This window comes from Ascaphus truei, chromosome 1 (assembly GCF_040206685.1).
Source record: "Ascaphus truei isolate aAscTru1 chromosome 1, aAscTru1.hap1, whole genome shotgun sequence".
NCBI lineage: Eukaryota > Metazoa > Chordata > Amphibia > Anura > Ascaphidae > Ascaphus > Ascaphus truei.
This window is the reverse complement of record NC_134483.1, coordinates 405,100,011-405,123,881: the sequence shown is the minus strand read 5'-3', so window position 1 is coordinate 405,123,881 and position 23,871 is coordinate 405,100,011. Positions and strand designations below refer to the sequence as shown.

Sequence of the window (23,871 nt, the reverse complement as noted above, 5' to 3'; positions counted from 1 at the left end):
CCATTAGATTGAATAAATGAATGCAGGGGGGTGTATGTTTGCATGAACGGAAGCATAGGAATTGTAAGCCACTTACATTCTGTTTTATATAAAGTATGTATATGTATTTTCATTTTGAAAAGTATGTTTTCAGTTTTAGACCTGATGCCCTTACTCTTCTTTCACATAAAACATTAGAACTGCCAAGAACAGGGCCAGACCAAATGGTCTTTCAGCCATCCCAGTATCTTGTTTCCAACAGTAGTAAAGACTGGAGGCTTATGGGTGAGCACAGTATAGAACAGGGGTGCGCAATGTTTTTCCCCTGCGCCCTCCTGCTGGCTGTGTCTCCCTTCCCCCGCCCCTACCCCCGCCCCCTCCTTACCTTGGCTACGACGTCATGACGTCACGTTGCCATGGTGCTGCGTCGCCAGAATCCATCTGAGCCAAGGTACACCGAGACTTCTACCCCAGCCAAGGGATATACTATTTTCCACTTGGTTGGAGACAGACACCAGTATTGAAATATAAGGAGTAAAAAGCTATAAAGCCCTCCGGTACTCATGTCAGGGTGGTGGGCTAAGGCAATTGTCCGGTAGAAGTACAGAGAGACACCTCCTGGAGAGGCACCTCAAAGTAAGTCACGGCCCGGTCACCATTTGCCTCACCTCCACCCTGCGTCCCGCGATGAGGTACTCAGCCGGTTAGTACTCAAGAAATCCGTTCCTGTGGATCACAGACGCTGAGATGTAGGCAGCTCCTGTCCTTCTGCTCGTGGTGTCGGCGTGCTCCAGCCGGAAGTGACGTAGAATAAGAAAAAAATGTGAACCGCGGTCACAGCATCTCCAACAGCCAACGCATTGTAAAAGTAAAAAACTTTATTATTATCTAACAGTGAACATCAGCAGCAGTACACTGACGCGTTTCGTCCAATGATGGACTTTCTCAAAGAGTGATTACCCATGCATCTTAACGAACCTTATATAGGGGATGACGTGTCACCACAATCAAATCAGTGCAGGGATGGACCTTCCCCTTCACCTGCAGACTAATTAATCAATTAATCTCTCTACCACGTCACCCCTTATATCCAAGGATGGCATATGCAACAAGAAACATAATACACAAATGTTCTAAAATCAAGTGAAACAAACAGAATTATATAAGACACATTGTTAAAAACAAAAGGCTGATTGTTCACACACATAAATAATATAATCGGATGGATCATTGTATGGATAACTGACAATACTTATATCATATAATTCAAGTGAATAAAACTAATGATCATATATATGATAAAGAACAATATTAATCAAATTGTAATACAAATACAGATACTATAATTGAATACATGAATGAGTTTTCTATGAATATTTTAAAGAATATAGATTACTATATAAAAAATAACAACTACCGAAACTTAACATTATCTTTAATTACATACCCCTGTGATATACACCCCACGCATATATATGTGATATTGTGTATAAGCATTGGCAAACACTGTCTCTTGATAGGGACATTTCGGAATTTGTAAAATATGGGCCTAAGTTTACATTTTGCAAGGCCAAAACACTTGCTTCACACTTGTCTCCAAGTCATTTTCAGTCTTGCTCAGAATTTCCAAACATAAGTGGGATACCGAAAGGTTTTTTTGCATGTGGAAATTGTTCCATGTGCAAATATGTTCATAGCACCGAGGTTATAACATCTGATAAGAACGGAAGAAATTATTATATTAAACATTTTTTAAATTGTAATACTGCCTTTACTATATATCTCTTGCGGTGTGGGTGTGACAAAAATTATGTCGGACGAACAATTAGACCAGTAAAAATTCGCATTGCAGAGCATGTTCGTCTGATAAAGAGAGGGAATTTATCGCACCCAGTCCCTAGACACTTTTCTAGATGTCCTAGAGGAGGATTAGCTCATTTTTCTTATACTGCTATTGAGCACATCCCCTGTCACGCAAGAGGTGGTGATAGAGAGGGCATGCTAAATAAACAAGAAATGTACTGGTGTACACTCTGAACACTCTCCATCCAGCCGGCATCAACCAGGAGTGGAAACTTAAACACTTTCTGGTTGGTTGACGGTATGCGTGGGGAGTGTTTTTGGGTGTATATCACAGGGGTATGTTATTAAAGATAATGTTAAGTTTCGGTAGTTGTTATTATTTTTTATATAGTAATCTATATTCTTTAAAATATTCATAGAAAACTCATTAGTTTTATTCACTTGAATTATATGATATAAGTATTGTCAGTTATCCATACAATGATCCATCCGATTATATTATTTATGTGTGTGAACAATCAGCCTTTTGTTTTTAACAATGTGTCTTATATAATTCTGTTTGTTTCACTTGATTTTATAACACTTGTGAATTATGTTTCTTGTTGCATATGCCATCCTTGGATATAAGGGGTGACGTGGTAGAGAGATTAATTGATTTAATTAGTCTGCAGGTGAAGGTCCATCCCTGCGCTGATTTGATTGTGGTGACACGTCATCCCCTATATAAGGTTCGTTAAGATGCATGGGTAATCACTCTTTGAGAAAGTCCATCATTGGACGAAACGCGTCAGAATGTACTGCTGCTGATGTTCACTGTTAGCTAATAATAAAGTTTTTTACTTTTACAATGTGTTGGCTGTTGGAGATGCTGTGACCACGGTTCACATTTTAAATGCCTTCGGGAAGAGTGCGCACCCCTGGTAAAGAGCATCACCCACTCCTGCCTCCAGATGTGCCCGCCCCAGCATAGACTTCATGAATTGATCTAATCCTCTTTTTGAAGCTATTTTTATGGTAATTGCATCCTGTGGTGGCAAGTTCTATAGGCTGTGCAATGAGTGAAAAAGCATTTCCTTTTCTTTCTTTATATTACATATGGTAAATGATAATGCCAGTGTTTGACCCCCTGGTCCTTGTATTATGTGACTGTGAAAGAACAGTGGCCCATTTATTTTCTCTACACTATTTTGAGAGTGTGTACACCTATTTCACCCATCCCATTGCCGACTGCTTTCTTTGGAGATGAGTGTCAGTTTGACACCTTTGCCCCATCTGCATAGGTATTTCGATTAAGCCTGTGAATGATTCTGGTAACGTGGCCGATGTCCATTTAAGGAGCTGTCTTTTTAGAGAACGGTGATACTGTATATGTGTGGTTGTTCTCACAACCCTAATGAAGGTGCCAGAGTTCAGCAAAGGAAGCGGGCAGCGTACTGAAGGCTCATTGGACAGGGGGCGTTTTCTCTCTCTGCAATGGATTCTAGTGATCCACCATCATTCCAAATTCAGGCATTGGCGGCAGTTTCTATTGCTGCCCCTACACGTGCGAGAGCCTAAAGAACAGGATTACTTTTCAAGGTCCACAACTATTGGAACCTAAGTCCCCCGGTGGCTGGGGGCTGCAGAAGTAATGTCCCTGCAGAGATTGAGGAAGGTTGTACAGAGCAGCTGCTTATTCTGCACACCAACAATTGGTCTATTGAAAAAGCAGATGTCTACCACCTTGTACAGAAATCCCCATGATGGAAACCTCCTCCCTTCTGCCCAGTGTTAAATCCTGTGTATGTATTTGTGCCCATTTGTACATGGGTGTAACAATCTGTGGGGAAGTCTACAGTATATGGGTGACCGCAATGTAACCTCAGTCTTAAACAAAAAAAAAAAAAACATATTTAAAATTGGGCTAGCGGCTTTCATTTTACAAGCTACTAAACTGTTTTAAATGTTCACTGTTGAATAGCAGAAGGAATGCTGCTACACAGTGCATTTCTTTAATTGGCGACACTCTCCCTGTTTACTTTGTAGCTTAATTAAAGGAAATCTACCCAGACATTAATTGAATCGTTAAGTCCCCTCTCTGGCTCCTGTGGTATTAACCCTTTAACAGCAGTCTTATTTGTCATTTTTTACTTTGTTTTGGGTTTTATTTTTTGGTTTTAATTTCATCAGTCATAGGGGAACCATGGGGGAACCAAAGCTACAAACAGTTCAGGTTAGATGAGGAGAACTCCCTGCTTCAGATTATATAAAAGAACAAGAAAAAAAAGGGGGACTTCTGTTTACAAAGTTGACAATTATGGCTTTGTGTGTCTTAAATGTCATTTGCACCGTTTAGCAGTGTGATTTTGTTTTTCGGTAGAAGAAGCAGTACGGTGGCAGCAGAGTCTTTCCCTGGGTGTGTCTGCTTGGAGTGTAGATTACGAGCTGGGAGCAGAGCTTTATGAAAGATATCAGAGAATCCAAGATGGGGAAGCGTGCAGGTAAAGATCGGATTGTGTTTTCTTGAACTGTGTAGTCGAACAGATCTCCGTCCTCAAATAAGACCTAACAGAGTGTGCGTTAAATAAAGCGGATGTAAATATTCAGGTCATCTGTTTAGCACAGACTTAGCATTTCACATTCTGCCAAGCTTGAGATGGGTTACGCATCATTATTATTTAGGTAATATTTGTCAATGGTATGGGAAATAACCAACAACATTACATTTTTCCCGATTTCTAAATAATTTGGCGGTTTGAGTTAAAAAAAAAAAAAAAAAAATCCTATGGGTTTTGGCTTTGTATTTGGTTGTTGAATGTAATGTTCTGATTTCATACACCCTAATTGGTTTCCTAGCTCTCGCTATATATGTGGAAGTGCTTTAGTGTGCGTGCGTGCGTGTGCAAGGTAATTGCTTAAATATTGTAAAAAAATAAATGAAGGATTCTCCAGTTCCCTTGATGAAAAGTGAGGTCGCAAAGAGGAGGCATTTTTAGACTAGGTGACCCATCACTGGAATGTTCTTTGCCTCTTCTTTTTTTCTTTTTCTAGGTCCCACCACATTATAAATAAAAATGCGTAAAGGTGCTAATGTTAATGTAATACTCTCTTACTCTGTGTAAGCAGGAGGAAGAGCTTGGAAAGTGCTAGCATTGCACAACAAAGGAGAGATGTCGAGAGGCCCTTTGTGTTCTTTTTGCCACAGTTAATTGCCGAGCCTGGTCTTGTGGTGACCTTCACTGCAACTGCACTAAGGAACAGTTCGGTAAGGAGGCAAGCACCCATTAACTGCCTCTGTCATCTAATTTTAGCATAGGTTGAACTTGTTGGACATATGTGTTTTTCAACCTCATCCCCTAAGTAACTATATAAAATTATAACATCTAGCACTGTGTTGGATGAAGAGAGTTGAGCTGTATGGCGTTGTTGCTCACTTTTAGCTTCCAGATACCTTTCCATGTACACATTTGGGTAGCAGTGCATTCTATGACCCTCCAGCACCAAAGAAGTTAAAAAAAATAATAATAATCTGTTCAGTTTATTAGTTTAATGATGTACTGATTCTGCTTAATGATGTACTGATTCTGCTTAATGATGTACTGATTCTGCTTAATGATGTACTGCTTCTGCAGTGTCCCCCCTCCACAGTTCCACAAATCATTAGATTCACAAGGTAACAGACAGGGCACCTTACAGAAAAAAGAAAAGGTGCAAAACAGCGCTAATAATATTGAATAAAATCAAATAAATGTTCAGGCAGCCAGGTGAATGACTGGTGGTACAACCAGTCAGGGAAACAATTGGAAAAAAAGGGGTTAACCGGCGCCAAAGGGGGGTAAATACCAGACCAGTAGAAGGTGTAACAGTCCAAATACAGTCCTTGGGATGATGAATGGTGATGATTCTCACCTAAGATGCTGGAAGGGTACAGGCAACGATCTGATGCGTGCAGCTGGGCTCTCAAGATGGCGACCGGAGCACTTGGGCTGGCGTCTACACGTGACTGAGATGCCAGGCAGATGACTCAGATGACGATGCCTCTGGCCGGACGTGACGTCACTTCCGTTGTAATTTCTCCACCGGCTCACAGGACTCCAGTCCTCCAGTCCTCCTCAGCAATCGCAATGTCGCCGCACCTCGGTTTAAAGCACTTATTGGAGACTGCAGATTTCTCCTTTGGAACTGCAGACTTCACCACACTGGAACACTCTAAAAACTTGAAACTTCCCGACGCGTTTCGTACGCATGCGCGTACTTCTTCAAGGGATGTCCCTTGAAGAAGTACGCGCATGCGTACGAAACGCGTCGGGAAGTTTCAAGTTTTTAGAGTGTTCCAGTGTGGTGAAGTCTGCAGTTCCAAAGGAGAAATCTGCAGTCTCCAATAAGTGCTTTAAACCGAGGTGCGGCGACATTGCGATTGCTGAGGAGGACTGGAGGACTGGAGTCCTGTGAGCCGGTGGAGAAATTACAACGGAAGTGACGTCACGTCCGGCCAGAGGCATCGTCATCTGAGTCATCTGCCTGGCATCTCAGTCACGTGTAGACGCCAGCCCAAGTGCTCCGGTCGCCATCTTGAGAGCCCAGCTGCACGCATCAGATCGTTGCCTGTACCCTTCCAGCATCTTAGGTGAGAATCATCACCATTCATCATCCCAAGGACTGTATTTGGACTGTTACACCTTCTACTGGTCTGGTATTTACCCCCCTTTGGCGCCGGTTAACCCCTTTTTTTCCAGACAGGGCACCTTAAGCATCATTCACAGCGAGAGACTTCTCAGCACTTTAAACATGTATGTTATTACTACTCCCATTCATGCCCATGCTTATATATATATCTCTGTTTGCATCATGTTTCTATTAAAAAATAATAATAAATAAACTCCTTAAAGGAGGAATCCTCACATATTATATTTTTTGTTGTTGTTTTTTTAAGTGGGTTTGAAGCAGGGGGTTTCCACAGCTGAACCACGTTTATTTCAGCTCTAGTGACCCCTGCTACTAGAAATACCTCCGTAGGTGCTGCCAGTATCTCTGCAGTTTAAAACTCCGCGTCACGTGGGCCAATAGGAAGACACAACGGATGACGTTGCAGCTTCCTATTGGCTTGCGGGACTTTGGAACCACTGTAACCATCGTTTACCAGCAGCACCTACGGAGCTGAAATCCATGCGATTCAGCTGCGAAGACCCCGTGCTTCAAACCCATTAAAACACACACACATATAAAAGGTGTCTCGCCAGGAGTGCCTCTTTAATTGTCCCCCTTTAACATCTTGATCTTTCAAGGCACCACATTCTTATGCTAATGGGGCAACTCTGGCGGGAGCAGAATGTACACCTGTTAGAAGTCACACACACAGCATGTCTCTGTCGGGCATTACACTACCTCTACCCTGGTAAATATAGTTCCATGGAAGTGCGTTGTTACAGTCATCCTCTTCTATATATTTTTTCCCTTCTCCTGTTTTTTCAGGTAAAATATGTTATGCTAAAGAACCCCTCCGCCTTCCCTGTTACGGTGCAACTCCTACCTCTGTCCCATTATCCTAATCCGCGAGCTGCTTTGAGTCTGCTCAGCAAATGGTATGGGCATTGATCTCCTTCCTTAAAATATAGTATACAAATGTGTATGTTTTCATAAATGGCTAGTCATGAAATACAGTCGTTCTTTTCTTACCAGTAAAGGTCTCTTCTGCTATATCATTTGTCTTGGCTCCTTTAACCCATAACTGGTATGTAACTGACTTTTGAGTACATGGTAGGTGCAAGCTCTGGAGACCCGATGTTGTGACCCTGTGATCTTTATGTATTCGTCTCTCCTTGGCGCAGAGAGAAAAGAAAGCGCAGGAACACTCATAGCGTAGGATTTCGAATTGTATTGTATAGGTAAAAATGGTGAGAGATGCATGTACATACAAAAAGTTAAAAGTGAGCATGTAGGTATAATAACCACAGTTCAGACAACACGGAGAGTCTCATCTGTTGCCGGATACCCAGGAAGTTCAATGAACGTCCTCTCGGTGCGGTCTTTTACTCGGGATGGTAGTGATCTTATCCTCCACAACTCTGAGCCTCTGAACACCCACTTACTGGAAGATCCCCTTAACTGTCGGAGTACTCTCCCACTCAGCTGTTCGCCGCTGTAGCAGGGCGGCTGTTTGCTCACGGAGGGGAATTCCCTCTCAGCTGATTGGCTCTGTGACAGAGTTTGCACTCGCTAAGGCACAGCCCTCAGATGGTCACAGCCACAACTTTAGGAGGCTCTGCCCACAGCAAGGGGAAATGCCACCGCGGCGGTATAATTGATATTCTGCAACAAAGGGTTTCAAAGTCCGACAATGAATGGCTGTATATAGGCAAATGGTACTTTAATATGCACTAACTCTTGAGAACTAAATCCAGAAAAAGGCTCAAATGAGCAGAGAGTAGCTAAAAGTATATACTGTAGCACTCTGTTATAGAGCCAGCGCGTTTCGTGACGCTTGGTCTCTTCATCAGGGAATGGAGACAATAGCTCCCATAATGCTTTATATCGCATCAATTGATCTGATTGGTTAATAGCAAATTAGTACACATATACAAGCAATTAAAGGAAAAATAACAAATGACACAAAATCTAACAGTTTATATACATAAAATTAAATATATATATATATCTCCCACATATAAAAAAAAAAAAAAGAAGCTCAACTTGAGCAACTTAATATAAAATAAGGATAATAATAATGCATATAATTAAAATGATATAGTATATTCAACAATTCATCATAGAGAAATTATTTGAAGAACTGATTTCTTGGAAGTTGATTCTGAATTGATACAAGCGAAAAGAAGGGACAACATATAGGCGAGGAGGAGGGGGGGAGGTCCCCCCAAAAAACATTAGTACTTGATGATAATATAGAAAAGGAGATATCCGGAGAGCACTGCGAATTCGGAGAACTGGAGGCAGGATCGTGAAAAATAAAATAACATTTACTGGGGCATGTTGCCCAAAGAAGAAAAATACAAAGGCACCTCTGACATGTTTCTCGCTATTAATGGCGCTTTATCAAAGAGTAGCGCATGCAGGTTAAAAACTGCTTTATATACAGTACAGGCACTTCCGGCTACGTAGCAGTAATCGGCGTCCCGGCTGATACCAAAATCACAGGGACGGCCAATGAGGTGACAGCTGCTGCCCCAGTCAGTAAATCCCCTGTGTGTTTTATTCATTTATGTTGTGAAATATAAACAAAGATCTACATAAATCAATTAACTATTAACCCCAAAACTATAAAAAATGGAGAATCAATATAAATAACTAAATATATACATGAAGGTTCTTGATGATATTAATTTTTCATTGTGTAAATCGGCATAATATCAGCAATGTTAACATATTTGCCCTATGGCTGGAGCATATTCAATATTGAGTGAACCTTGTGTAGGGTTCTACAAAAAGATAGGAAAATATGTCTCAATGACGGGTATATCGTTGTGGAATCTCACCCCAAAAATGAGAGAGGCCACGTCTTCAGGGATACTTTTACTCGCATGTCGCAGCTACTAACAGAAACGAAAGCACACAATGAACATCAGGACTCGCAAAGCCACAGAATTTTGTTTGAAGCCGTCATTACAGGAGTAAAACCATATCAATGTCCTCATTGAGGCCAAGTGGAGTCATAGACTTTGTTTTATATATCCAATTGCTTTCCTGTCTTGACAGCTCCTTTTGTCGATCCCCTTCTCTTTACCTATACCATACAATTCTAAATACTACGCTGTGAGGGTTCCTGCTTTTTCTTTTATCTATTCTTATATCGATGGGGATGCCCTGACATCCCCTCTCCTCTGAACCAGCAGCAAACCCTCTTGATTCCCAAAGGGAAGTTTGTTTTTCATATCAGATTGGTTGGTGTATTACACACTCACTATATTACACTGTATTGTATGCCTCTTTTGGGCTATTGTTATATTTGCTCAAATTATCTTTTTTTTAATCACATTTAGGTGCTAGTGGACAAGTAATTGCACTTATACACACTGCGCGCATTTTGTGCGCTCTGGACAGTTTTTGTTGAACACTCCTCTCCTTGGGCATAGAGCAGGGTTGCTCAACGCCACACCTTAAGCCCACCCCCAACAGGTCAGGTTTTCAGGATATCCCAGCTTACGCACAGGTGGCTCAGTCTTCGGCTGAGCCTCTGATTGAGCCACCTGTGCTGAAGCAGGGACTGATTGAGCCACCTTTGCTGAAGCTTGGATATCTTGAAAACCTGAACTTTTGGGGGCTGGGGGGCCTTGAGGACAGGAGTTGAGCCCCCCGGCATAGAGCGTACAATTGCCACTCCCACCAGAGCAGTACAAGTGGCTTTAAGCAACAAAGGTTTTCCAAGAGCTGACATTCTACACCTCACGGTCACATTTATTCAAACTTGTGCTATCTGATGGTCTTCATTTGAAGATTATAAAAATAAAAAAAACATGTAGTTAATAAATACATTGGTTATTCAGTCCCTATCATATGTACTTAATGTCAACTTGCAAGAGTAGAGAAACATAGAAGCTAAGACCATGGTTTCATGTGGCTTTATTATAACGATGACAGAGATGTCAATAGTGCTTTGCAATACCACGCAGGCAGTACATTGGTTAATCAGCGTGATGTTTGTCTGATTCTTATGTTAACTTCTTACTTGCCAGGAACATTGCTATATGTATCTCCTCTAAGCTGCTGTGAGAGGTTACTGAAGCTACTGAGGTTACCCTACGCTGTAAGGTTTATGTTATAGAAATACTATCCATAGCAATGTTTACCCTGTACGGTTTCAATTTATTAGTACTTATACATGTAAAAAGCCAAACCATCATCTTTACTGACAGGAATGAAGGTGTGCTGCGCTTTATCAATGGGTTTGCATTCATGTTTTTAGGTATGGCATAAATGAGCAGGTTATTGATGTCACAACAGCTGAATTCAAACTTGAAAATGAATGCAATCAAGTGGTAAGATACCATTACTTCTACTCCCCCAACCCACCCAACGCTAAAGTAATTGTTCCAATTTTAATATCCATTCTTGTTGGAAACCATACTTCATATAAATTAGAAATTTCAGCAACTTTTAAAGTAAACAAGAATTGAAGATCCCTCTCACTATTGTTGCCCTGAGGTATAATTACAAGAGATAAGCTTAGCAGCACTTAGTGTTATCCTATAAGACCCCTTCCATGCTGAACGTCACCTTACAGTCCATACACTTGCATGGCCTTTAAAGGGTCATATTTACCGAGCTGTGTTGGAATATGTCCTATGGAGTAGTACTATTTAGTAAATATAATCCATAATGTCTTTAAGATATAATGCTTGTTTTGTTTGATAATGTATTATTATGATAATGTATTATTGTATAGTAATTACAGTGTACAACAATCAGGCACAGCGAGTCCCTGCCCAGTGGACTGCAGTGCAGTTATGCATTATTAGTCAGTAACAACCTGGGGATATAATCAGCATGGAAGGCAGTTTGGGAGTAAATTCTTAGTCTTGGTTTCATACATTAATAATCTGTCAACACTGGTAGAAAGGCCGAACGTCCCATAATCGGACATGGTTTATTGGCTTTGTTTGCAGACTCAAAAGGAATCCAGGCAAGTTAATCTTAAAGCTAAAATGCTAGGCTCAGGTACCAATGATTTGCTATTGAATGTAAATATGCCCCTGGAAGGGGAAAAGGTTGTTAGGAAGGGTAATATAGGGGCAGGAAGAACAGGGTATAGAACCCCCCACAAACAGACACGGAGAGCGAGAGTATAGAACGGAGAACCAGAGGCATAAAAAGAGTAAGAAGGGGCAGAGAGAGATGGTGGGGGAAGAACATTTTGCAAGCCTGTATTAAATTATTTCCAGAATTAGATTTGATACATCTTGTGATATGTGGAAATGAATTGCAGGATAGTTTTTCATAGTTGTTAACACATGGATTATCCAGATGCACTCAATGATCACCCTGAATGGACCATTAAAAGGACTTTATTACTGCATTGAAAGCCAGAATGTAATAGTTTCCCCTATCAACACATCCAGCACAACTTGCTCCTATGTAAACAATGATTCAGAGATTTGTGTATGGGATATTATTCAGTATTTCTTTATAGTATGTTTATATAATGTACTGTATATACCATTACAGCATGAAGAGCTTGATGATTGCAGTCTTGAAGTACTTCACTTACAGCTGCTGCCATGGGAAAGCAGAAGAGTTGGTGTAACTTTTACACCACTTGACTATAGGAAAGTTACCTCACTCATAGTAATCAGGTAGGTCTTTTGTGTCCAGCTGTCTGTGTCGCCTGAGTTGAAAGAGAGTGCTTGAAAACGAGAGGTAACTCTCAATGTGTTACGTCCTGGTAAGACATTTTATAAATAAATACAAGTTGAGATTATCTCTAGAGATGTGCAGAGCCGCAGCAACCCCCTAGAACAGGGGTGAGCAAACTTTTTATTCCGAGCCCCCCTTTTTATCCATGAAATTTCTCGGGCCCCCCCTGCCTGATGTAATCAAAATCACATGAAAAAAACCCCTTTATTAAACGGTATGCAATGTAAATACAAATATGTCTAAGGCCGCGCATATAGTGCCTGCGACGGAGACGCATGACGTCACCTGTCGCCGCTAGCGAAAGTTGTATTTCGCTTTGCGGCGGCGCGGGCGACCAGGCCATTGAGTGGTTCAGGGGCTGTCACATGAGGCGACAGCCCCATAAAAATCAAATATTGCCGGCTTCAAAAAATCGCGTCGCCACGTCACGCTTACTATAAGCGCACGCGGCGGCGGCAACAATGCATTTGTTTTCGGGCGACGTTGCGTCCCCGGCACTATAAGCGCGGCCTAAATACTTACATACTTCAACAGCTCGCTCTTGCAAAATTAGGCTGCGTCCACGCTGCCGCTGAGAGCGGTGACATCACCAACTCTCCAAGCATGAGCACAGGGTGTCCTGCATAATTTTGCAAGCACAAGCGGGGAAGTGTTTACACTTTTTTTTATTATTTCTGTACATTCATAGTGTGATTGATATAGTGCAGCCTACCCTTTCACTTGCAGAGGATCGCAGCGAAGCAGGTTGCCAGCGGGGGAGAGCAGGAACACAGCGCTATTGTAGGGCAGATACCGGAAGGAGGGGCGTTTGACATCACAGAGCTGGGGCGTGCTCCTCCCCCGTACCTCTGAATCACGTGGCCCCACCAGCAGTATTCTGTTTGGCCGCCCGCGCGCACATCTTTTTCGCGCAACCAGGTTTTGCTGCACGCACTCCGCCTAAATAATCTTGCGCCCGGGGCGTCCCCCCCCTCAGTTTGTGCAACGCTGCATTCAATCACAACACCCACTCAATCACAACACACACACTCAATCACAACACACACACAACACCCACTCAAATCACAACCAACACAGCACACACTCAATCACTACACACACACACACACACGCAGTCACAACCAACACTCACATAATCACCACCAACACACACAACACTCAATCACAACACCCACACACACACAAATATATATATATATATATATATATATATGCGCACACACACACACATATACACATACACACATACATATACACCCACACATATACACACACATATACATACACACACATATACATACATACACACACACATATACATATACACACACACATATACATATATACGCACACATACACATACACACACACACACACACACACACACACACACATACACACACACGTATATACACACACACATATACACGCACATATATACACGCACACGCACACGCACGGGTGGAGGGAGTAACTAAACCTGCTCAGGTCCCCCCATGTGCTGCTGAAAACGGGCGGGTAACAGACAGGAGGAGGAGGGCTTGTCTGTGTGCAGGGAGGGCCCCGCAGCAAGGCCCCGTCCCCTCTGCAGGCAGACACAGCAGGGAACTGGAAGCAGCCTCTGCACGGAGCTTCTGGCCGCCCGTGCACAGCTCTGCCCGCCCCCAGGTTTCCCCGCACGCAGCCTGCGCCCCCCCCCCCCTACATAATCTTGCGCCCCCCAGTTTGCGCACCGCTGCCCTAGAAAATGGGGCAGGGCACATGCCAAACCAGGTACATCATTAGGGCACTGTTTTAAAGTTGGCCACGGTGATGGAGGGAGGGGGGGGAGAGAGAATCAAAAACCTTTAATGTTCCCATGGTAACCAGGTGATTTGTTGTAGTTTATACAATATTTCCCTAATCTCTTTCGTGATTTTCATTTTAGCATAGTTAATCCCCTGATGCTATTCACAAATCCACGCGTGCAACGGGATAAATCATGCTTATTAATCCACTCCAAATCAGTCGTGTGCATCATGTATGACTGGGTTAATCAGCATGATTTGACAAGAATAAGAATTTACAGAGATTAGACCAGGGCATTGATATATAATCCCCCCTTCTCTCTCCCCCCCTCCTGACAGGAATAATTTGACTCTTCTGGACTTGATTACTGTGGAGGGTATAGGAGCAAGAGAGATGCTGCGTGTGGGAGGAAGACTGCCCGGCATTGGAGGGTCTCTGAGATTCAAGGTGCCGGAGTCCACACTGATGGATTGTAGGCAACGTGAGTTATAAAAAACACAGCTTTATACTGAGAGGACTAGTGGCTGAAGTGCCGCTTTTATTGCCTCAGTTTATTTTACAAGCGGAGAATGACCTGAGACTCTGTAAATGAACTCGCTAAGATTGAGCTGCTGCCAGTTTCTTTGAATAACGTAATGACAGCAGCTGTGAAAACATCAGTGTTTTATACAGTGTGTGCAGCAATTAAAACACGATTGCAAACCAGCTGTGCTTCCAATTGCTATGTGAGCGACACAGAAACATACACCGCCCCCCACCCCCCCAAAAAAAATAGTTAACATAATAAAAAAGAAGAGAGAAAAAGTTGTGGAGACGGTTCTCTCAAAGGTTGTGTATGATGCTATACTCGTCACATCTCAGATGTGGTATGTCCCTTACTAGTCCTGGTGCTGTAATAGGTTTTCAATTACGAAAGAAATGACGGTAACTTTTCTGTATATTCTGGCGTGGAGCAGATTTAAGCTCCACTTTTGCAGAGTAGTGTGTAACATGAATGATACCCGAGTAAGGGATGAGTGCACATAACCTGCCACATGGCTACACCAGAAGCACCACTTGTGATCTCATATTTTCCGCTATATAAAAACATAGATTCTTTGATGGCAGATAAAAAAATGCTTAGCACCACCTAGTCCTCCCGATTTTCTACCTTGCTGTGTTGGCTGCTACCACCTCTATTGGGAGGCTATTTATGGGATCTATCACCCATTCCATGCAGAAGTATTTCCTCGCGTTTCTCCCGAGCCTCCCACCCTTCCTTTTCAGAGCATCGCCTCTTGTTCTAGTACTACCTTTTCTGGAATGTGCTTCTCTTTGCACCGTGTTGACATATTTGATGTACAATAATTCAATGTTGCTATCATATCATACCCCTCTCTACCGTCTCTCCTACAAGCTGTACATGTTGTGGTCATTTTAGTCTCTCCTGATTTTATGACTTGACTGCGTAGTTTCTTTTTTTGCACATCCTCCAATTTTTGTAAGTCTTTCTGGAGATATGGTTTCTAGAACGGAACACGGTACTTTAGGTCAGGGGTGTGCAATGGGCACGAGATTTATTATTTTTTGGGTGAAGGGGGGGGGGGTGCGGCAGTTACAGAGGCCCAGCATTCTTCCCCAAGGCATTTAAATTAAATGCCTAGGGACCGAGCGAGGCCTCTGCAACTCAACTTGCCAAGATTCAACCGGCTTTGGGATGTGCCGCCCTGGCAATTTGACACGTGACGTCACATGACCCCGCAACGACATATGACGCGGCACGAAGGTAAGGGGGGGGGCGCGAGCACTGGGGGAGAGCATGCAGGGGTGCGCAGCAACAAAAGTTTGCACACCCCTGCTCTAGGTGGATGGTTCTCCAATGGTCAATACAGTGTCCTCATTTACTCTTTCTGCTGCTAAAACCTTTCCCTATCCTGCTGGTTTCCCCCTTTGTAAATTATTTCAGCTGACTTAAAAGTAGGTAAGCAATGTCAACAAAGCACCCTTTCCTCTGTGGTAGTAACATTGTAGGGCTTGTAATCCTGTATTCCACCTTCCGGTTTCTGAGGCGCAAGTTTACGATTTTGCACTTCTTGGTATTCAATCGTAGTTACCAAGCTCTTGAACATCTCCTCTAACTTACTTAAATCGTTCATCATTTTCTTTAACCCTCCTGGAGTGTCAACCCACTTGCAGGTCCTTTGGTGCAAAAAGGCATGCTCTCCTTTCCAATCGTCTGTAATCATTAATAAAAATGTTCAATTACCAAGCCTAGTACAGGTCCGTGACGTACTTTACTTGTATAATTTCCCTTTTCTGAGGGCACCACACCTGTCACCTACCGGTATCATGCAATCAATGTCCTATATACAGCATTCAACCACCTTAGAATCTAATCCCAGGAATGGCACCTTATTTATCAGTCTGTGCTTACTTTGTTCCTTCTGCTTATGGAGCAAATCAGTGATTCATGCGCTCCAGCGCTAGATTCTTATCCTTCATAGGATTAATATAATGGTATAGACACAGACATAGAATGCTGGGGCTAGTGATGTATAACAACAATGATCTTGATAGAAGTAGAGACAATAAAAGGACATGTAAATCCCTGAAGGTCAAGGCTGGGAACAATGAACTCAGTCAAGAACCTCATTGGGAAAATCCAAGACTCACAACTTCAGATAAGTAGGATAGTAGAATTGGATAAATGTACTCACATAGATGTGCCCCAGTCCAGTGTGTCTTGGTAGGCGTGCAGCCTGGAGAAGTAGTGGAAGTTCAAAATAGAGACGATCCAGCGCACAGCCAATAGAGTGGGTCCCAAGCAGAATGAATAAAAATAATCTTTATTAAAAAAACGGAGATATGTACCCTCATACGCGTTTCGTACGTGAATGGTACTTCATCAAGTTCCTTCTGCTTAAGCTGATATAGTTATGTCTTACTTCTTCTGAGTCTGCCTATATTTCCTTAATGCAACAAAACATGAGATCTTTTTTTCTTTTCTTTTTTAAATAAATCAGTTCTGTAGTATTAGTAATACCGAGTGCTTTTTTTTATTTTTTATTATTCAACTCTTAATGGCATTTTGATGAGTTTTAAATGATCCTGTTGATTTCTATAGCAAGTTTTAGCCCAGCATCCAAGCAGTGCACGATCTTCGCCACACTTTCCTGATCTGCAAACTGTAACAATAGACAATGTTTCCTTAATAAAATAAGGATACATTGTAGTTGCTGAGTTGCACTGACTGAAGCAGCCATTATGTTAGACAGGATTTTGACTGATGTATAACAGGAGCACCAAACGATTGCCAGTTTAGGTACGAATGTAGAATTATACAGTGTCGCATGCTTTACATATACAATAACAAAAAATGAATGCGCACCAAATTGTAATTGATCTAAAATAAATAATATATTCTGTTGATATAATATCAACTGGTGATAACAAAATGGGGTCAAGAACCCTTGAAGTGATAAGTGATCAAATCAACGTGATCTTGGAGTCTAAAAATATCAAGATTATAGATACAAGTGAAGGGGAAAAAATGGATACATATGTAACTTTTCCAGTGGAAACAACACGAGTCTGCAGCTGATCAATAGGAATGTCCCAGCATCCCAAAAAGCTAGTACAGTAGAAAGAAAAAAAGAAATAGCGCACAACTCATAGTATATTAAAAATTGTATTAGGCTAATTGCAAGGAAGGTAAGTATTGCACTTACATGTAGCTAGATTAATCAGTCAGGACATGTTGGCACATAGTGCAACGCGTTCGTCCGTCAGGACACCTGGGCTTCCACATCAATTGGCACCAGTCACGGTTGATTCCTGGATCCACAAGGTCCAGTTCCCTCGGTGAGTGTACACAGGACTTGAGTCCTCGGTCCCCAGCCTGGATCCTGTTTCAGTCCAAGGGATGATAGCGCTATCTAGGGCTAATATGGTAACCGTAAGGGGAACTCTGAGCAAAAACACAACCACACGCCGAGAATTGGAGCTCTTGGTCTCATGCGGCAAACACTGACGTCATTGCGCTCACACCGTCTAACGGCTAAACAGCGTAAGTGAGAGAGAAAAGACGCAGACTCGGGCAAACCTGGCAATGTGCTTGTAATGCGATCGCAGCATATAGTAGAGAATTCAAATAGCTTGTCCTACGCGTTTCGTAGGTATTAATCTTCATCAGGGAATGTATGCCAAATGTTCTACATCGATTTTAAATACCCTGTGGATCTCTGTTGTTGGTCGAAAGCGGAGGCATGTTTCTGACCAATCACAACATACCCACGAACAGTTTACAATTGCCGCCAGTGTTTATACATGGTTCATAAAATCAATAGTATTAGAAATCATTTAATAACGGCAAATAATTAAAAAAAAATGCATACATAATAGCTATCATAACAAAAAATAAAACTAATATAAAACAGATTGCCCGAAACAGCAAGCTGAAATATAGAAACAAATGTTGGTTATTTCATACCTATTGGGAAGTAACTTTGGAATCCGTTGGTCACAAACCAATAGACAACTAGAATCATGAAAGTAATTTACACAAAAAATATCTTAGACATATTAGAGACACCAAGCTAATAGTAAAAAAAAACAAAAAAAAAACTTGATTTCCAAATGTATTGGAAACAGAAAATTAGGACAAAAATAAAATGTCATATAAACAACAGACACGAGAATGGGTATAGCGACAAGAAATAAGATTAATAAAAATATAAAGATAGCATTAAAAAAATGACAAAAATAAGTAAACTTTTTTTTTTGAATAGAAACATTTATAATTATATAAAAACATTTTCAAAAGAATGGGTGGAAAGTGTTCAGAAAGGGGTTCACATGGAGGTAATTAGAACCCAATGTTCAATATAAAGACCATACATTTAGTTCTTTGTTAAGGCCTAATGTAGCTAAAGTCTTTAAATTATAGATCCGGAAGCTCTCATGCTTGTGTAGCGATGCCTGGCTTGGCTACTAACCTGCCCTCCCTGACACACAGGCTCTGGTAACAGTGCAGGCAGCGTCGGGACCAATCCAGGGTTTTCCCCATTAGCAGTTCCCTTGCGTGACATTGTAGGAGGTGGGCTAAGGCCTGTGTTCTGCCCAATAACTGGCTCAGACCTTGGACCTTCCCCCTCGGTACTTAAGGGGCTGCACACCCAAATGTAGCCAGCTCTGTCTCTCCCTTGAGAGGGACATTTCCTAGGAGAGTGTGTGCAAGGCTCTAGCCACCTTGGGGAGTGTTACTGATACCTCTGACTCTAATAGGGAGTCAGGGAAGAGCAAGGACCGCCCTTGGTTCCCATGGCCGGGGGTGTGAGTCCAGGGACCATACGGAGGCCTAGTGTGTGTAGTGTTCCAGTGTATGCTGTATGCAGAGTGAGAATAAAGTGTTCATGTTTATACAGTAAAATATACTCCTGCCTTGTGAGTGCAATCTATCAGGGAGTAGTGTGAGTTCTCCTGGAGGGATTGCTTTCACATCCCTAGAGCCTGCAAGAGATGGGGGCGCTGACACCAACGTGAGAGAGAACTGCCATCTACCCCAAAATCCTGTCCTGTTGTTCCCAATACCATCAGCGGACACCTCGGTATCCTGTAAACCAGCAGGTACCAGCACGACACACCTGGTAGCAATGCAAATCTCCCAGAGGGTGTGGGAAACACTGCTACACTTGTATAGAGCTTTAACTCTGTCACTTCCTGTCACTTCCTCTTTTATTATGCAGGACAATCTGGATGCTTTTATATTTTAATTGGGTGGGATCACTATTATGATATAGCTTGAAATGTTGCAAAACACTGTTTTTTCATAATTGATCCTTATGTTCCTGACATGTTCCAAGATTCTTGTCTTAAGACATTGTTTAGTGCGTCCGACATATTGTTATCCACAAGGACATTCTAGCAAATATACAATAAGCATAATTTTGCACGGAATACCGTCCTCAATAGTTAATTGTTTTCCTGTTTGTATCTAAGCTGACTGTTCGTGGGTATGCTGTGATTGTTCAGATATAAACCTCCTCTTTCGAAAGACCACAGAGACCCACAGGGTATTTAAATTGATGTAGAACATTTAGCATATATACCCCTGATGAAGTAGTAATTACTACGAAACGCGTAGGGTAAGCTATTTGAATTCTCTACTTTATATGCTCCGATCACATTACAATGTAAATAATAGAGTATGCTGCACATCACAATGGAAAAAAAAATACATAGTTTACCGGTGCTGCTGATTCAAGGAGTACCTGTCAGAGTTATTCCAGGGCAATACTCAGGAAAAAAAGATTTGTTTTTGGTTGAGGGTATAGATACTGGGCTTATCCTCAGTTGGTTTATGCCTAGAAACTTGAGAAAGACCTATTGGTTGAAATGTTGTGTGGCACAAATAAATTGGCATTATAATCAAATCCGTAGAGCGTTGGATCCCTTTTTTCCCCGATCGCGTTACAAGCACATTGCCAGGTTTGCCCGAGTCTGCGTCTTTTCTCTCTCTGATGATCACTTCCGCTGTTTAGCCGTTCGGCGTGAGCTTGATGACGTCAGTGTTTGGCACATGAGACCCAGAGCTCCTATTCTCGGCATGTGGCTGTGTTTTTGCTGGGAGTTCCCCTTACGGTTACCATATTAGCCATAGATAGCGCTACTATCCCTTGGACTGAAACAGGATCCAGGCTGGGGACCGAGAACTCAAGACCTGTGTACACTCACCGAGGGAACCGGACCGTGTGGATCCAGGAATCAACCGTGACGGGTGCGAGTTGATGTGGAAGCCATGGTGTTCGGAAGGCCGAACACGATGCGCTATGTGCTAACATGTTCATAACATGTACCGAGGCAGTGACCGTTATTCGAAGATTTCACGAAGCCGTTTTCGTGGGCTCTGCTGTATTCCACGAGGCATTCACGCGGCTAATCACACCAGGCACACGTGTTTATCGCGGTTGCTTTGTTTGAATTTCATGGATTCTGTTTTATATCCGTGGCAGAAATGAATGAATTGTAATGTGTACAGTACTGTGCTACTGTGTCAATTTCAGGTGCTTAAAAACCAGGACACTAAAATGCCATTTTATGCACTCGCGTCTTAAGGCGGTACGGTTGGAAGAAATCACGCGCCATGATGTGGGTATTCCGAGGTATACAACGCGTGAAATGGTCCAATAACGGCTGCCAGTGCATCTGTACTGCCTGATTTATCTCGCTATACAGTATGTACGTGCAATACTTACCTTCCTTGCAATTAGCCTAATATAATTTTTTATACACCGAGTTGTGTACCGTTTCTTTTTTCTTTCTTATTTACATATACAAATAAGAAGGGGAAAAAAGTGAAGTAGTATTTCTGCTTTAAAGTCTCTAATATATCTAAGACTTTTTTTTTACCCCTTGTGCTTTTGCCAACCTGACGCAGACGTCTGTTTTTAAATGTGACAAAAAGAATAGAGGCTGGGGCGCTCCCTTGTTTTTTAGGCATGTGATGCAGCCTGTTTTGTGATGTGTAACCAAAAATAAAGGGTTGTGTATACTTGCCCTTGTTGTTTTCTGCAGCTGGACCTTTAGAGAAGATAAAGCCCGGAATCTTCTTAGAATTGCAGTGGAGATGTTGGGTTGGTCAGCGCACGGGATTTTGCTCACAGGATGAAAAGAGAGAATAAGGAACACGTGATTAGTGTTTAGTTAGCCAAACAGTACATTATGCAGTAATAAAAGGTTGTCTCCTAAAGTATTTAATAAAATGCTTGAATAAAAACCTTGAATAAAAACTTTTTCATATGTTTAAAAATGGAGTTCTGTGATTAATTGAACTGATCTAAGGTTGGGGGTAGTGAGATAAGAAAAGGGGGTAAGAGCGGGTGATTAGCGGGCTTTTGTATAGCCTGCTGTCTGACAGGGGTAGTAAAGTAAGACAGCCCCTCATTTTCTGCTAATCAGCACTACTACCCCTGTCAGACAGCAGGCTATACAAAAGCCCGATAATCACCCGCTCTTACCCCCTTTTCTTATCTCACTACCCCCAACCTTAGATCAGTTCAATTAATCACAGAACTCCATTTTTAAACATGAAAAAGTTTTTATTCAAGGTTTTTATTCAAGCATTTTATTAAATACTTTAGGAGACAACCTTTTATTACTGCATAATGTACTGTTTGGCTAACTAAACACTAATCACGTGTTCCTTATCCTCTCTTTTCATCCTGTGAGCAAAATCCCGTGCGCTGACCAACCCACCGTCTGTTTTTAAATATTGCATCTTTTTCTTCTCTTCCCCCCCCCCCCCCACTTCTGTTATACTTGACTAAAATAATACGCTCTAACAAAAAATCCTTTAGATTCATATAGGCCCCCCATAAATGTAAAACGTTGTTTTTGTGCTCAATGACTAAGCCTTTGTTTTGATACTAAAACCTTATTGATGATCATTGGAGCTTAAGTACTCCTCCACAATGACATCTGATACGGCCATTAAAAAAATGACACTGCTACCCTTTTTTTGTTTTTAATTGTATGATTTTAGGCCTAATTGATGTTCAATAGTGTTTTCGGTCATTCTTTTGTGTATGTTGAAATATTAATATAGTGTTTTTAATTGTTAAAAAAAAAATGCAGTGCATCATATTGCACAGGGAGGGCTGTGCAGCCAACTTGAAACCGGAGCTTCCACGTTGAGCAGACCTGCATCTTCCTGTGTCTTAGTAAATCAGGTGAGAATATATTTGACATCCCGTTTTACTGTTTGTTTGCAGAGCTGAAGGAAAGTAAGCAGATCTTGTCCATCACAAAAATCTTCAAGGTTGAAAATATCGGGTCCCTGCCCATCACAATTTCATCTATGAAGATAAATGGATACAGCTGCCAGGGATTTGGGTTTGAGGTCCTGGACTGCCACACATTTTCCCTCAGACAGAACTCTTCACGGGAAATCAGCATTGTGTAAGTGTTGCCTTTGTCTTTTGGCCAGAGACATTTAGTTCTGCTCTTTGCGGTATCGGGTTTCCTCAGAATTTTTGCAGTGGGTTTGTGGAGGACCATTCATTGGTAGTGACACTTCGCAAACGGTAAATTACAGCTGCTTCTAGCACTCGGCTTTGTTACCCATTAAATTGGAAGTATGTGGAATGCTTATAAATCAGACGCACAATAAGGTTATAGTCGGGGGGGATATAGACTCCACCATTGATGGAAACCACCCAACTGCTACACGGATTCCCCAAGACTGCCTAATGTTTAAGACATCTGTGTAAATTGCAGATATACAGATTCAGTTTTTGATTCCTGTCCATTTTAGCAGCGATTCTCCCTATAAAGTCCTACCTCACTATTATGTAGCTTGTACAAGGAGGCCTAGTTTATACTCTGCAAACTCACTTGGGCTCAGCTGATACATCTTTGTTGACAAGTCGGCTCGATGTGGGTTGTAAGGCGTTGTTTGTAAAGCAGAGAAGGTTATAGTGCATAAAGGAGGGTACCGAAACACTCTCCAGTGCAATAATTACTAAATCACAACATTTTCGACCTGTTGGTCTTTATGCAAACGAGAACTCTCCAGGTTGTGTAACGAGGTAGATTCTAAACCAATGGAGTTGTTTATAAAAGTCTCCTAGTTGCAGAATTAAGACAGGAAAAAAAAAGAATAAAAAACATTCCAATTAAACCAATAACATTTGATTTTATGAGTTGCTTGTGGTGCAGTATTTTGAACCAATTTTGCAGCCACATAAAAGTGTGTAGTGATGACGTGTATGTAGCATGAGGCTGCGTTCATACAGGGGGAGACCGCACAGACGCTGAGCGATCAGACTGCTTAAAGACAGTTATTGTGTCTATACTACGTGCGCGCGGAAGCGGGAGGGTGCGTGATGCTCGTAAAATCGGTCAAAACTGTTTTCTTGCGCGTTAGGGCGGTCATGTGAGCGGCTCCGTGACGTCACTGGCCCGCCCATAGACGCCCCCGGA

General features: G+C 42.0%; 1 protein-coding gene across 7 annotated transcripts in view; it reads left to right on the top strand.

The window, feature by feature from the left end:
* The window catches only part of TMEM131L (transmembrane 131 like), a 147,019-nt gene that overhangs the window by 100,368 nt on the left and 22,780 nt on the right, over positions 1 to 23,871 (top strand). For 3 of the 7 annotated variants that reach the window (XM_075613104.1, XM_075613119.1, XM_075613130.1), the window contains 7 exons: positions 4,142 to 4,262; positions 4,885 to 5,026; positions 7,234 to 7,343; positions 10,679 to 10,751; positions 11,938 to 12,065; positions 14,253 to 14,395; positions 22,662 to 22,848. In XM_075613104.1, coding sequence (XP_075469219.1) covers positions 4,142 to 4,262; positions 4,885 to 5,026; positions 7,234 to 7,343; positions 10,679 to 10,751; positions 11,938 to 12,065; positions 14,253 to 14,395; positions 22,662 to 22,848 — 904 coding nt within the window. The remainder of the gene's footprint in view (positions 1 to 4,141; positions 4,263 to 4,884; positions 5,027 to 7,233; positions 7,344 to 10,678; positions 10,752 to 11,937; positions 12,066 to 14,252; positions 14,396 to 22,661; positions 22,849 to 23,871) is intronic. The other 4 variants (XM_075613108.1, XM_075613122.1, XM_075613116.1 and 1 more) reach the window with 3 other exon arrangements.